This window comes from Bison bison, unplaced genomic scaffold (genome assembly GCF_000754665.1).
Source record: "Bison bison bison isolate TAMUID 2011002044 unplaced genomic scaffold, Bison_UMD1.0 scf7180017864072, whole genome shotgun sequence".
Classification (NCBI taxonomy): Eukaryota; Metazoa; Chordata; class Mammalia; order Artiodactyla; family Bovidae; genus Bison; species Bison bison.
In genome coordinates this window covers 7,634,878-7,646,354 of record NW_011494644.1, presented here as the reverse complement: position 1 = coordinate 7,646,354, position 11,477 = coordinate 7,634,878, and the positions used below count along the sequence as shown (strand labels likewise).

At 51.8% G+C, this 11,477-nt stretch overlaps 1 protein-coding gene across 2 annotated transcripts; it reads right to left on the bottom strand.

Moving 5' to 3' along the window:
• Positions 1-1,056: 1,056 nt before the first annotated feature.
• AQP8 (aquaporin 8) lies at positions 1,057-11,239 on the bottom strand. 2 transcript variants are annotated; one of them, XM_010837221.1, is made up of 6 exons: positions 11,129-11,239; positions 10,731-10,984; positions 7,638-7,764; positions 5,507-5,721; positions 3,163-3,297; positions 1,057-1,954 (listed from the first exon to the last, which is right to left on the bottom strand). In XM_010837221.1, exons 1-6 carry the CDS (start codon positions 11,138-11,140, stop codon positions 1,906-1,908), a joined length of 792 nt encoding a protein of 263 aa, XP_010835523.1. In that variant the 5' UTR covers positions 11,141-11,239; the 3' UTR covers positions 1,057-1,905. The 2 variants fall into 2 exon arrangements, with proteins under 2 accessions (XP_010835523.1, XP_010835522.1); XM_010837220.1 differs by lacking the exon at positions 11,129-11,239 and adding an exon at positions 11,060-11,118.
• Between the last annotated feature and the right edge of the window lie 238 nt (positions 11,240-11,477).

The window sequence follows — 11,477 nt, the reverse complement described above, 5'->3', positions numbered from 1 at the left end:
GATAAGTGTTAGCAGCTTTTATTCTTAATGTGAGTGATTTTTCAAGTCTTTATTGAATTTGTTACAATATTTCTTCTGTTTTGTGTTTTGGTTTTTTGGCCAGGAGGCCTGTGGGATCTTGGTTCCTTCCCCAGCCAGGGATCAACCCACACCCTCCTGCATTGGAAAGTGAAGTCCTAACCAGTGGATCGCCAGGGGAATCCCACTAGCTATTTTTATAGTCACCTTCACATTGTTTTGTTTTTTGTTTGTTTGTTTGTTTCCGGCTGTGCTTGGGCCTTCGTTGCTGTGTGCAGGCTTTCTCTAATTGCGGTGAGTGGGGGCTTCTCACTGGGGTAGTGTCTCTTGTTTTGGAAAATGGGCTCTATGTGAGCAGGCTCTGTAGTGGTGCACAGGCTTAGTTGCTCTGCAGCATGTGGGATCTTCCTAGACCAGAGATCGAACCCCTGTTCCATGCTTTGGCAAGCAGATTCTTTTTTTTTTAATCTTTTGTTCTCTTTCTTTTTAAAAAATTATTTATTTTTAATTGAAAGATAATAATTGCTTTATAATATTGTGTTGGTCTCTGACATACATCAACAGGAATCAGCCATAAGTATACATATGTCCCCTCCCTCTTGAAACTCCTTCTCACCTGCCTTCCCATCCCACCCCTCTAGGTTGTTACAGAGCCCTCCCCCTGCCAGGTTTTTACAGACCCAGCCCTGGTTTGAGTTCCCCGAGTCATACAGCAAATTCCCATTAGCTATCTATTTTATATAGATCCTCATAGAGAAGACACCGAAGAAGGCAATGGCACCCCATCAAGTACTCTTGCCTGGAAAATCCCATGGAAGGAGGCTGCAGTCCATTGGGTCGCTAAGAGTCGGACACAATTGAGCGACTTCACTTTCACTTTTCACTTTCATGCATTGGAGAAGGAAATGGCAACCCACTCCAGTGTTCTTGCCTGGAGAATCCCAGGGACAGGGGAGCCTGGTGGGCTGCTGTCTATGGGGTCACAAAGAGTTGGACACGACTGAAGTGACTTAGCAGAGAAGACACACACGCTACTTGTAATGTATGAAGTTTGGAATGTGTCACTTTATTCTTTTTTATCTTTAGTTATTATATTCTTACCTTTCATCAAATACCTCTGTCTCCCTAGACTTGTGCTATGACATATTACATATTTCCTTGGGAAATCCTTGCAGCTCTGGGCCACCCCCATATCCACCCTCCTCCTCAGCTAAAGTGGGTAGATTCATGTCCTGGATAGCCCTGGGAACTAAACCAGACCCTCGAGTCTGCAATGGGCTTTTCAGCAGGGTCTTGAGGTCTGTGATCTGGAACTGATTTTGAGTCCAAACAGGACTCTAGAAAGGACTTAGCTCCAGACTGAGTTCCCATGGGTCTGGCCCAACCTGGACTTTTGCTTCCTCCCCAGCAGTGTCCATTTCTGAAAGGAAAGGCCAGCCAGTGGGCACACAGAAGGAAATATTGGACTATTTATTGCAAAGCTGGATTGACAGCTCAGGCAGCAGGGAAACAGACCACAGAAGGCCCTTTTGTAACAGAGAAATCAGGGGCTAGAGAAGGAGAAAGAGGATGAGGGAAATGACCAGAGACACACTAACAGTCACCTCCTCCTCTCCTGGGACCTTCCCTGGCAAAAGCTCTTCTGTTGCGCTGTTTCTACCTCCCTCTGGGTGGCGCTGGCGACACATTCCCTAGGCTGAAGTCTTATGAGCACAAAGGAATGCGAAGGACCTAGCACCTCTGAGAAGCCAGGCCCAAGTCAGGGGAAGCGTGTCAGTCAGTCCTTGGAGGCTCTGCCCTGGCAGGAAATGCAAAGCTGTCTGGTCTGTGGTCCCGGATGGATCGACTGAAGGTCCCTGAGGTGGCAGGAATTCCACCATCTCAGCCTCACCGTCCCTTTAGGATTAGACGAATTTTCGCATCTCCAATGAAGAACCTACAAAAAAAGGTGGCTCAGTGAGGTCTCCAAGTCTCTGGAAGAGAGCCCTTCATCACATGTCTCCAGGTCCAGAAGAGATGCCTTCCTGGGCCTTTCCAGCCTCAATAGCCAGATCTCCTGGGGTAGAAGGAGAAACTCTCTCCTGTTGGGTTTCCAACCCCTTTTCCCTAAGATCCTCATCTGTACTATTTTGAAAACATCAGAGAATGATTCCTGATGCTTTTCACTAAGCCACAGCCCAAGCCGGGACTGCAGATGGGCAGCGATGCAAGCAGTCTAGATCAGCCCAGCCCAGTGCCTGCCCCTGCCCAGACAGCAGGCTCTGAACCAACTCACATCCCTACACAACTTGGAGCAGAAAGGAGAGGACCCTATGGATCCTTGAGGCTCACAGATGACAGCTGGAGGAGAAGCAGTCAAGCAGATATTATCCTCCTGATAATAACATCAACCTTATCCATTGCACAGTCAGGGAGCACTGCTCACAATGTGTCTTATGTGAATGGCATCTCCTGACATGCATGCTCTTGGAGGCACCATTGACATGATTTTCTATGTGGATAGGATTCCCTGAGTTGTATGACACCCCTGTGGGGAGCTATTCCTCCCCTACTCTCAGTCAATACAGTTGTTCAGGAGGGGCTGACCTCACCCGAACTCCAGGATTAGGCTCATGCTCAGACATAGCCAATAAGAGAGCTGACCCCAGGGCTACAGAGACCAGTTCAGAGGTAGACATGGCTCACACCGGGCCATTTCAACCCAGAGAACAGCAGATCCAGGACTTTTGTAAGAGCTGTTGTTCTATTTCCTCTGGTCTCAGTTATTGAGCTGCTAGGATGGAAGCCTGGAATGCCTGGTAGGCATCTTTGCTTCTATTTGAGAGCCTTCGCCTAAGCACAAAGCCTACCCAGAGGTCAGTAAAGCCTGTGAGAAGGACCCAGCCCTACAGACACTGTGCGAGCTCCCACCAAAGTCAGGGCTACCTGTGAACTTTTCAGTTATGCCAGCCAGTGAGCTTCCCTTTATGACAAAAGCTGTGTTCAAATGGATTTCCGTCACTTGCAGCCAAAGATCCCAGAGCCATAATCTTTGCCTCTTCTCTGCTCTCAACCCAAGCGAGACCCGAGCCCCCTACCCCTGGATGCCCTGGGAACTATCCCCATGCCCACCAGATGGGCCACGACCCCGTGTCACTTTCCTACCTGATGAGCACTCCTACAAGCAGGCTGGCCAGGAGGGGCCCCAGCCAGTAGATCCAGTGGTAGTCCCAGTGGTTGGCCACCATGGCAGGTCCAAAGGCCCGGGCAGGATTCATGCACGCTCCAGACACAGCACCCCTGCCAACGCCCAGCCACACTCGTCAGCAGAATGCCAGCCAAGGAGCCCCGACGCACCCTGGTTCATTTCCCCTATGTGGGCCTAGATCACACACTGCCCAGAAACCCTCTCTACGCTATGATAGCATGGACGTTCCCAAGAAGACACAGGTGAAGAGACTTCTAACACGAGGAAGTGAAAGGCTTGACTCCTCCCTGGGGTCCTCCCTAAGGTCTGCCACTCCCCCGACACCCCTCTGGAAGAATGGCCAGCAAGCAGGGCCGGCTCAGTGATGGCAGGAAGGAAAATGGACCTACACCTTCTCCAGAGTTGATAAAGTCAGGCAACTCTTAGCTATATGAACTTAGGGTCAAGTGGATCTAGATTTAGAACTCTAGAGATTTCTAGGGGTGACATTTGTTTCACCTCTGTGTTTCAGTTGAGGTGAGCGTGCATATCTCATAGGTTGTTGTCAGGGATGGATGAGACAACACATACAGAACCCGTGTTTCTCATATAATTCATTGCAAGTGTTAACTCTAACCCAGCTGACCTGGTTGAGGTCTTTGTTGTGCTGCAAGCTTGGGGCCCAGCATCTCCCACAGGGTGGGTGTTCCCCAGGAGCACCTCTCTAGTCCTGGTGTCTGTACCCTCGCCCCATTGACTCAAGCTGGGGTCCTCACTCAGGCCTCACCCCGCAAGGACGCCACCTGTGGCCAGTGGTCAAAGCCGGATGAATGAGTCAATAGGTTTGTAAGTGAACCAAGAGCCACTAGGGGGCAGCAAAGCCCTGCTACTGCTCTATACGCCTATTTTCCCAGCCTCCCCAGGCGCCACTTCCCAGACGATGACTCAGGGTCAGAGGGCAGAGCTAGGAAAGGCTACACCTGGTTAGAAGCTGGCCTTCAGGAAGGAGTTCCCTCATCCCCCCTTTACCAAGGGCTCTTGTCCCAGATCTTTCACTTAATTTGCCACTGCCCAATGACGTTTGATGCTTCCTGGTGGCTCAGATGGTAAAGAATCTGCCTGCAATGCAGACCTGGGTTCCATCCTTGGGTTGGGAAGATCCCCTGGAAAAAGGAATGGCAACCCACTCCAGTATTCTGGCCTAGAGAATTCCATGGACAGAAGAGCCTGGCAGGCTACAGTCCATAGGATCACAAAGAGTCAGACACAACTGCGTGGCTAACACACACAATGACTTTAATGAGGGACTTCCCTGGTAGTTCAGTGGTAAAGAATCCACCTGCCAACACAGGAGACGCAGGTCGGATCCCTGGGTTGGGAAGATCCCCTGGAGAAGGAAATGGCAACCCACTCCAGTATTCTTGCCTGGAGAATTCCATGGACAGAGGAGCCTGACAGGCTATAGTCCCTGAGGTCACAAAGAGTCGAACATTACTGAGCAACTAAACAACAATGACTTTAAATAAGTCACCTGTGTCTTCTCTGAGCCTGTTTCCTCAGTTATGCTGCTGCTGCTGCTAAGTCGCTTCAGTCGTGTCCGACTCTGTGCAACCCCATAGACGGCAGCCCACCAGGCTCCTCCGTCCCTGGGATTCTTCAGGCAAGAACACTGGAGTGGGTTGCCATTTCCTTCTCCAATGCATGAAAGTGAAGACTGAAAGTGAAGTCACTTAGTCGTGTCCAACTCTTGGAGACCCCATGGATTGCAGCCTACCATGCTCCTCCACCCATGGGATTTTCCAGGCAAGAGTACTAGAGTGGGGTGCCATTGTCTTCTCCATTCCTCATGTATAAATGGGGAGAAATAACCCTTTGTCTTCTTAATGCCTTTCCAAGCCTACTGAGAGGCTCTTGATAAACAAGACAATGTGAAAGCTCTTTGTAAGTCTGAAGCTAAAATCTGGCTGCCTGCTGGCAAGTCTACAGAAATGATTTCTTGATACTACAAAATTAGGAAATGCACATAAAAACCCAGTCTTCTGACTTCCCTGGAATGAAATTAAAAAGGTCACCCCAAGCCCATATTCCCACACACTGATAACTTTTCAGAGGAGCATGGTGGGGGCCTCCTAAGACTCCGCAGTCCCCACCACTCCCTGTTGAATGCCTCCTATGGCCCACTTCCCGGTTAAACTGTCTGCATGGCTTCTATTGGCTCCCGAGCCTGTGACCCTCAGGGAGGCTCTGCAGGCCTGCGCTCCTCCAGGACCGAGCCTCGGCCGAGGGCTGAACACTGCAGTCCCACTGCCGAGCGGCACTCACCCCGCCAGGATGTCCACGGTGACAGAGAAGCCGATGCAGAATGGGGCCAGAGGACCTAGCGTCTTCTCGTTGATGGCACCCATGCACACGGTCAGCACCAGCAGTGTCGTCAGGATGACCTCCGCCACCACTGCCCCGGCCACTTGCTCCGACTCCTGGACTGTCGCAAAGGCCGCTCCGGTAGCATTCCAGAACCTGTCCTCGGGACTCACCGCCTGTGGAGAGCAGTGCTCAGCCCCACAGTGGGGGTGGAGAGACAGCTGGGAACTGGGTTGGTCCGGGGGTCGGGGGTTCACACGCTTCAAAGCCAGGGAAGGGTCCTGTCCAATGTGCAGCCAGACCACATCCCAGCTCCACCAATTCCTACTGTGTGGCTCACCTGAGCTACTGGACTTCTCTGAGCCTCATTTTGCTCATCTGTAAAATGGGGATAACCTAATGGTGGCCCCAGGTGTTGTGGACCAGAAGCATATGAAACTTAGATGACCTTTTTTTGAAAAGAATACAAAAATACCTAATTTTTACAAATTTTGCAAACACATACATACACTCAGGTGAACACATTGCCAGCCCCCTAAAAGACCTCTTTGAAGGGATGAGAAGAGCCATGGAACTTAAGCTCACTGGCTTCCCAGGAAGTCGGCCTCTGGGGTCATCACGACCCCTGGGAGGTCAAACAAGCTTCTGGACCCAGAACTCAAATCTGGGCCCTGCTGCGCCTCAGCTCATCTGAACTTGAGCAAGTCACTGCCTTCTCTGCCCCTCGGCTTCCCCCTCTGCAAAGTAGGGGTGCTGATGATAACAGTTTCTGGCCCAGGTGGTGGGTGCTCTCTCTCTAAGGACGGCTGCTGGCTTCTGGTCAAGCTGGAGATTAAATGAGAGGATTCTGTCAAGTGCTGGGCAGGGGTGGGGTGGGCAGAAAGGAACACTCAGTGAGCTCACTGCTGCCCCGCACTCGTCTCCATCATGTCGGATGAGTCTGCAAGTGGCCCGGCCTGAGGGAAAGTCCAGGCATTGCTTTCCATAGGGAATCAGAGCAGTCCCCACTCTAAACAGACAGGGCAGCAGGGTCTCAAATGGGGCGTGCGGTTACCAGGGCAGGGAAGATAGCAAAATGGGGATCAAGACCAAAGTCTGCAGTGGGCAGCACTTAGAGCCACAGACCAAACCCTAGCCAGGCTAATAGGCACCCCCTTCACTCCTACCCACCCCAAACTCCCCTACCCCGCCACAAACCAAGCAAAGCCTTCATGTTGAAGGACTCCTAATTAAGACGTAAGAACAGCAGGAAAGAGAGAGACAGAAAAGAGAAGGAAAAAAGAAAGTCAGGTGGGCAAAGATGGAGAAAGAAGTCCATGAGTGGAGTTTGGTGTATAACCATAGAAATTCTGTGGCTGAGAGGAAGAGCTAGCCTTTCTGTTGGAATGGGAGATTTCCAGTAAACTGAGTGTTAACTCCTATCAAAGGTAGAGTAACTCAGTTTAAAGGCAGGCAAACTGGAGAACACACAGAGAAGTTAGTTCAGGAGTTTCTCAAGGAGAAGAACCATATGCATCCTGAATCCTCAGCTGGTGCTTAGTGAGATGTTTGTAGAAAGAATGAACAAGTGCGTGAATGGATGAATTTTAAAAATCAGCATTATCTAAAGCCACAAATGGACTCAGGAAGAGAAACTTTCAGTTTTGAATTCTGATTCCCGGTCTCCCCAGGGAAGGCTGTATCCAGACATGGACAGAATAGGGTGGGTTTAGAAAGAACCAAAGGTCCTTTGAGTGTTCCCTTCTGGGTAGAAATTTGGTGGGCTTCCCTGGTGGCTCAGATGGTAAAGAATCTGCCCGCCAATGCAGGAGACCCAGGTTTGATCCCTGGGTCGGGAAGATCCCCTGGAGAAGGAAATGGCAACCCACTCCAGTATTCTTGCCTGGAAAATTCCATGGACAGAAGAGCCTGGTGGGCTACAGTCCATGGGGTCATGAGAGTCGGACACAACTAAGCGACTAACGCGTTCACTTCCAGTCCCATTGGAAGCAATGGGAAAAGAGTCAGACAGTCGCCACTCCCCATCCCCACGCACCCCAGCAGCCCTGGCAGAGCCAAAGCCCCCAGCCCAGCCCCCTGGGGGATCACCCACCTTAGCCAAAGCGGCCCCGATCAGCCCCCCGCACAGCTGGGAGATCCAGTAGGGAAACAGCATCGTCAGCTTGAGGCCTCCAACCAGCATGGCTGCCAGGGACACCGCAGGGTTGAAGTGTCCACCGCTGTCGCCCAAAAAAAGCAGGAGTCATGAGGCCAAGGCTTAGAGCCTGGGTCCCCACAGCACCCTGGCTGGCCCTGCAGGGCCAACATCAGTCAAGGGCAGCCCAAGCAGAAAACAGGTGCCGGATCATCCCCACGTCCCCTGAGGTGCAGGGTGGTGGAGGGAAGGTAATGAGAGGGGAGGCTGGGAGGGGAGGGCAGCCCCATTCCTGTCCTACCCCCAGATCCAGGACGGCCCAGAGGAAGAACGTGATGGAAAAGCATCTCTCAACTCCTTGTCGACCCCCCGCAGAGCTGTATCCAGCCCTTCAGAGCTGTGGCCACAGAGCACAGCGAGACCCCAGGCTTCAAATGCATAGCCCAGGAGAGGTATCCCGGCCTCCCCGTAAAAGTAACCAGGCCCTGAACACTAGCTCCTGACTGGTTGAACTGCTCAACCAATAAAAATCCTAGTTTGGGTCTGAAAGTGTGACTAGCGTTGTGTGTTAAACTTGAGCTTAAAGGTTCCTGGAAATGGCATTGGTAATCGGGAGTGAGGTTAGAGGTTCATGATTATATTGGGGGTTGGGATCTGGGGTTTGGAATGTGCAGGGAGGTTAGACAAAATCGAACCTAGGTCAAAGGGCTGGTTCAGGTTGGCTCTGTGGGGCAGTTCCATTGGTCCTGGGTAAAGAGCCTTCCTCTTGACCAAGCTGCTCAACCCATCTGAGTCCCAGGGCCAGGAGGCCCCTGAATACCCTGCTACACCCACTGGCATCCTGTCCAGCCCCACACAGATAGAAGAGCTGTCCTGAGAGTCTGGCTCAACAAGCCCTCAGGAGCATGGGATGGACACTCCCAATAAGAGGGACAGTGACCCCAAGACCCCCATGTCTCCCCAGCTGTTCAGAGCCCACTAATGGGTCTGCCCACCCAGCGGGCACAGGACACTGAGCTGAGACTGGACAGAGGACCCTGGCTCTGGACACAAGACTTGGTCCAACATGCCAACATTTCAGGACAAGCTGCCCCAGCTTGTCTGGCCGAGCTCTGCACACAGGCCCTTGGGGAGCTTCCTGCAGGGTCAGGAAGTGCTAGCTGATCTAAGACTCAGTCGATTCGGGTCCATGACCAAGATTAGCCTGGGCTCTGCCAAAGCAGAGAGGTGGGGGGCAGGGGCAGGGGCAGCCTCCCGCCGGAGACTGCAGAGTTAGAAGCCTGTCTGCCATCAGCCCCTCCACCAAATCACCCAGTCCAAAAGGCATGAGAAACTCACTCAGAGCATGGCTCGACCAGGAGAGGGCTGGAACACCACACATGTTCAGGAAACTCACTTCACACTCATTAAAAATAAAACAATCATCCATTGTTTACTCACTAAAAGCTTACTGAACACCTACTCTGCGCTAGGTGCTGGGCTGGGTGCTCCAACAACCTCAAAGTCGGTGTCTGGTTCGTGGTAGGTACCCAATAAATATTTGTTGACAAAAAACAGATGGTTGGATGAAAGGCTGGCATTTCAGATAGGCAGTCTCCTGCAGTGCAAAGCAATGTCCTCTCTGGCCAGCTGGCCTGGGTTCAAACCCCAGCTCGGCCACAGAACAGCTATGTGACCATGGGCAAGTGATAAAACCTCTCTGTGCCTTAGTGATCCCTATCTCATAAACTCTGTTGCAAAAATAATTAATACATGTTCCTACAGAGTGGTGGCAGATAGTTGGTATTCAACAAGTATCAGCTATTATTATCATCTCCCTTTTATCCCACCTAACATAGGTGCAGTTACTTGCCCTGGTCACCCTGCTAAGACATGACAAATGATGCCTTCATCCCTGAACCAATGAGAACAGAGGACTCTGATTTTCATCCCACCTGCAGCTTCCCTTAGATATTTAAAGAGAAATGTAACAGTTCTCTTTCCATTCTGTTTTTCTGAAAAACAGTATTTTAATTTCCTTACTCAGATCAGTTTTCTGTGAGAGATTAAATACAAATGAACCAGATTCTAGATCTCCCTGCCAGACACCCCATCCACTGGGTCGTTTCTCCTGGGAGTCCGCGACCTCCCGGTGGAGCCTCCATTCAGGGGAGGGCTAGGCAATGGGAGCCCCTCGGCCCTCCTTACCCCCCTGGTGGGTTCTTCTGTGAGGCATTGCCTTCCCCTAGGTTGGAGCAAAACCCTGTCTTAATGGTAACTATGGGCTTTCCAGGTAGCTCAGTGGTAAAGAATCCACCTGCCAATGCAGGAGACATGGGTTTGATCCCTGGATTAGGAAGATCCTCTGGAGAAGGAAATGGAAACCCACTCCAGTATTCTTGCCTGGGAAATCCTGTGGACAGAGGAACCTGGCAGGCAACAGTCCATGGGGTTGCAAAGAGTTGAACACAACTTATTGACTAAACAACAATAACAAAGGTAACAGTAACACAGCCACCAATCACTACCAAGTGAGTGATTGAGCGCTCACTATGGACTGAGCACTTCACAATATTTCATTCTTGTACCTCCACCAGGAGGGGCTGGGTTTAGGCAACAGACAGCTTGGGTTTGCATCCTGGCTCTGCCCTGGGTCCTTGGATGAGTTACCTGACCTTTCCCCTTCACAGTGAAAAAATGGGACTAATAATAGTACCAACTGCCCAGGGGTGTAAGGATTACATGAATTGCCATACACAAAGGGCTTGGAATAGTTCATGGTAAGCATGAGCATCACACCTGCACTGGCTTGAGAAATAAGACTTAGAAAATGCTGTTCCCATTTCATAGGTGAGCAGTTGGGCTTGGAGAGTGACTTAAGCAAAGCTGCAGAGCTCATGGACTGAAGAGCCAGGATTCTAACCCAGGCAGTCTGATCCCCCAGCCCACATTCTTATCCACACTGTTCTCGGGATCCTGGGTGTGTGCCCCCAGATGCCTGCCCACCACACCACTCCCTGCCCCCAGCTCCCCGCAGCCAGCACCAGGCTGAGTGCCCAGAGCTGTTCCCACCTGATATTTCCCAGCGTGGCAATGACCAGCCCCAGGGCCAGCCCGTGGGCCAGCGCTGGCTGCAGCCGCCCGGTGTCCGGCCCATTCTCGATGACCGACAGGCAGCCGATGAAGATGAACAGAGCAGAGCCCAGCAGTTCCACCAGGCAGGGCTGCACCAACCGCTCGTACCAGCACCCATGCCACCGGCCCCTGTTGCTGGGCTCCTTCACCTTGACGCTGCCCGACTCCAGGTCACACATGGATACAGCTGCCTGTGGGGGTGGGCAAGAGAGAGAGAGGGAGCCTGATGAGAGGAGAGCCCAGAAGGAAGCCCCCAGCACCTCTACCTTTAATGAATCCTCAGCCACCCGCTTGGAGGCCCAGGCTGCAGAGGAAGAGGCCAGGAGTGGACCCACCTCTGTAAACATTGGGGCGGAGATGACTCTTGGAGGGACTCTGTCCTGCCCTGGCTGGGAGACCCACACCTGCTGTCCCGGACAGGACACTCTTATCTCCAGGACCCGGGCTGCCAGCCCACTAACAGGCTCTGCCCCTTTTAAAGGACTCCAGACGCTCCTGAGGGTGCCGAGAAAGCAATAAAGACCAGTGGGAGGTGGCCCTGAGGTCATGGAGAGGAAGCCTTTTAAAAAAAAAAAAAATCTCAGCTGGGCAGGGCAGGGGGGTGGTCAAGGATTGCTGAGTTTTCTACCAACAAAGGGAAAAGGCGTTGTCTTCACTGCGTCACCTGGAGAGAACTCTAGGTCT

Coding starts and splice junctions, on each gene's coding strand:
- AQP8 (XM_010837221.1), bottom strand. Junction 7,765..10,730: donor GCCACGCTGGGAAATATCAG/GTGGGAACAGCT, acceptor TTTGGGCGACAG/CGGTGGACACTTCAACCCTG. Junction 1,955..3,162: donor CTTGTAGGAGTGCTCATCAG/GTAGGAAAGTGA, acceptor CTTTTTTTGTAG/GTTCTTCATTGGAGATGCGA.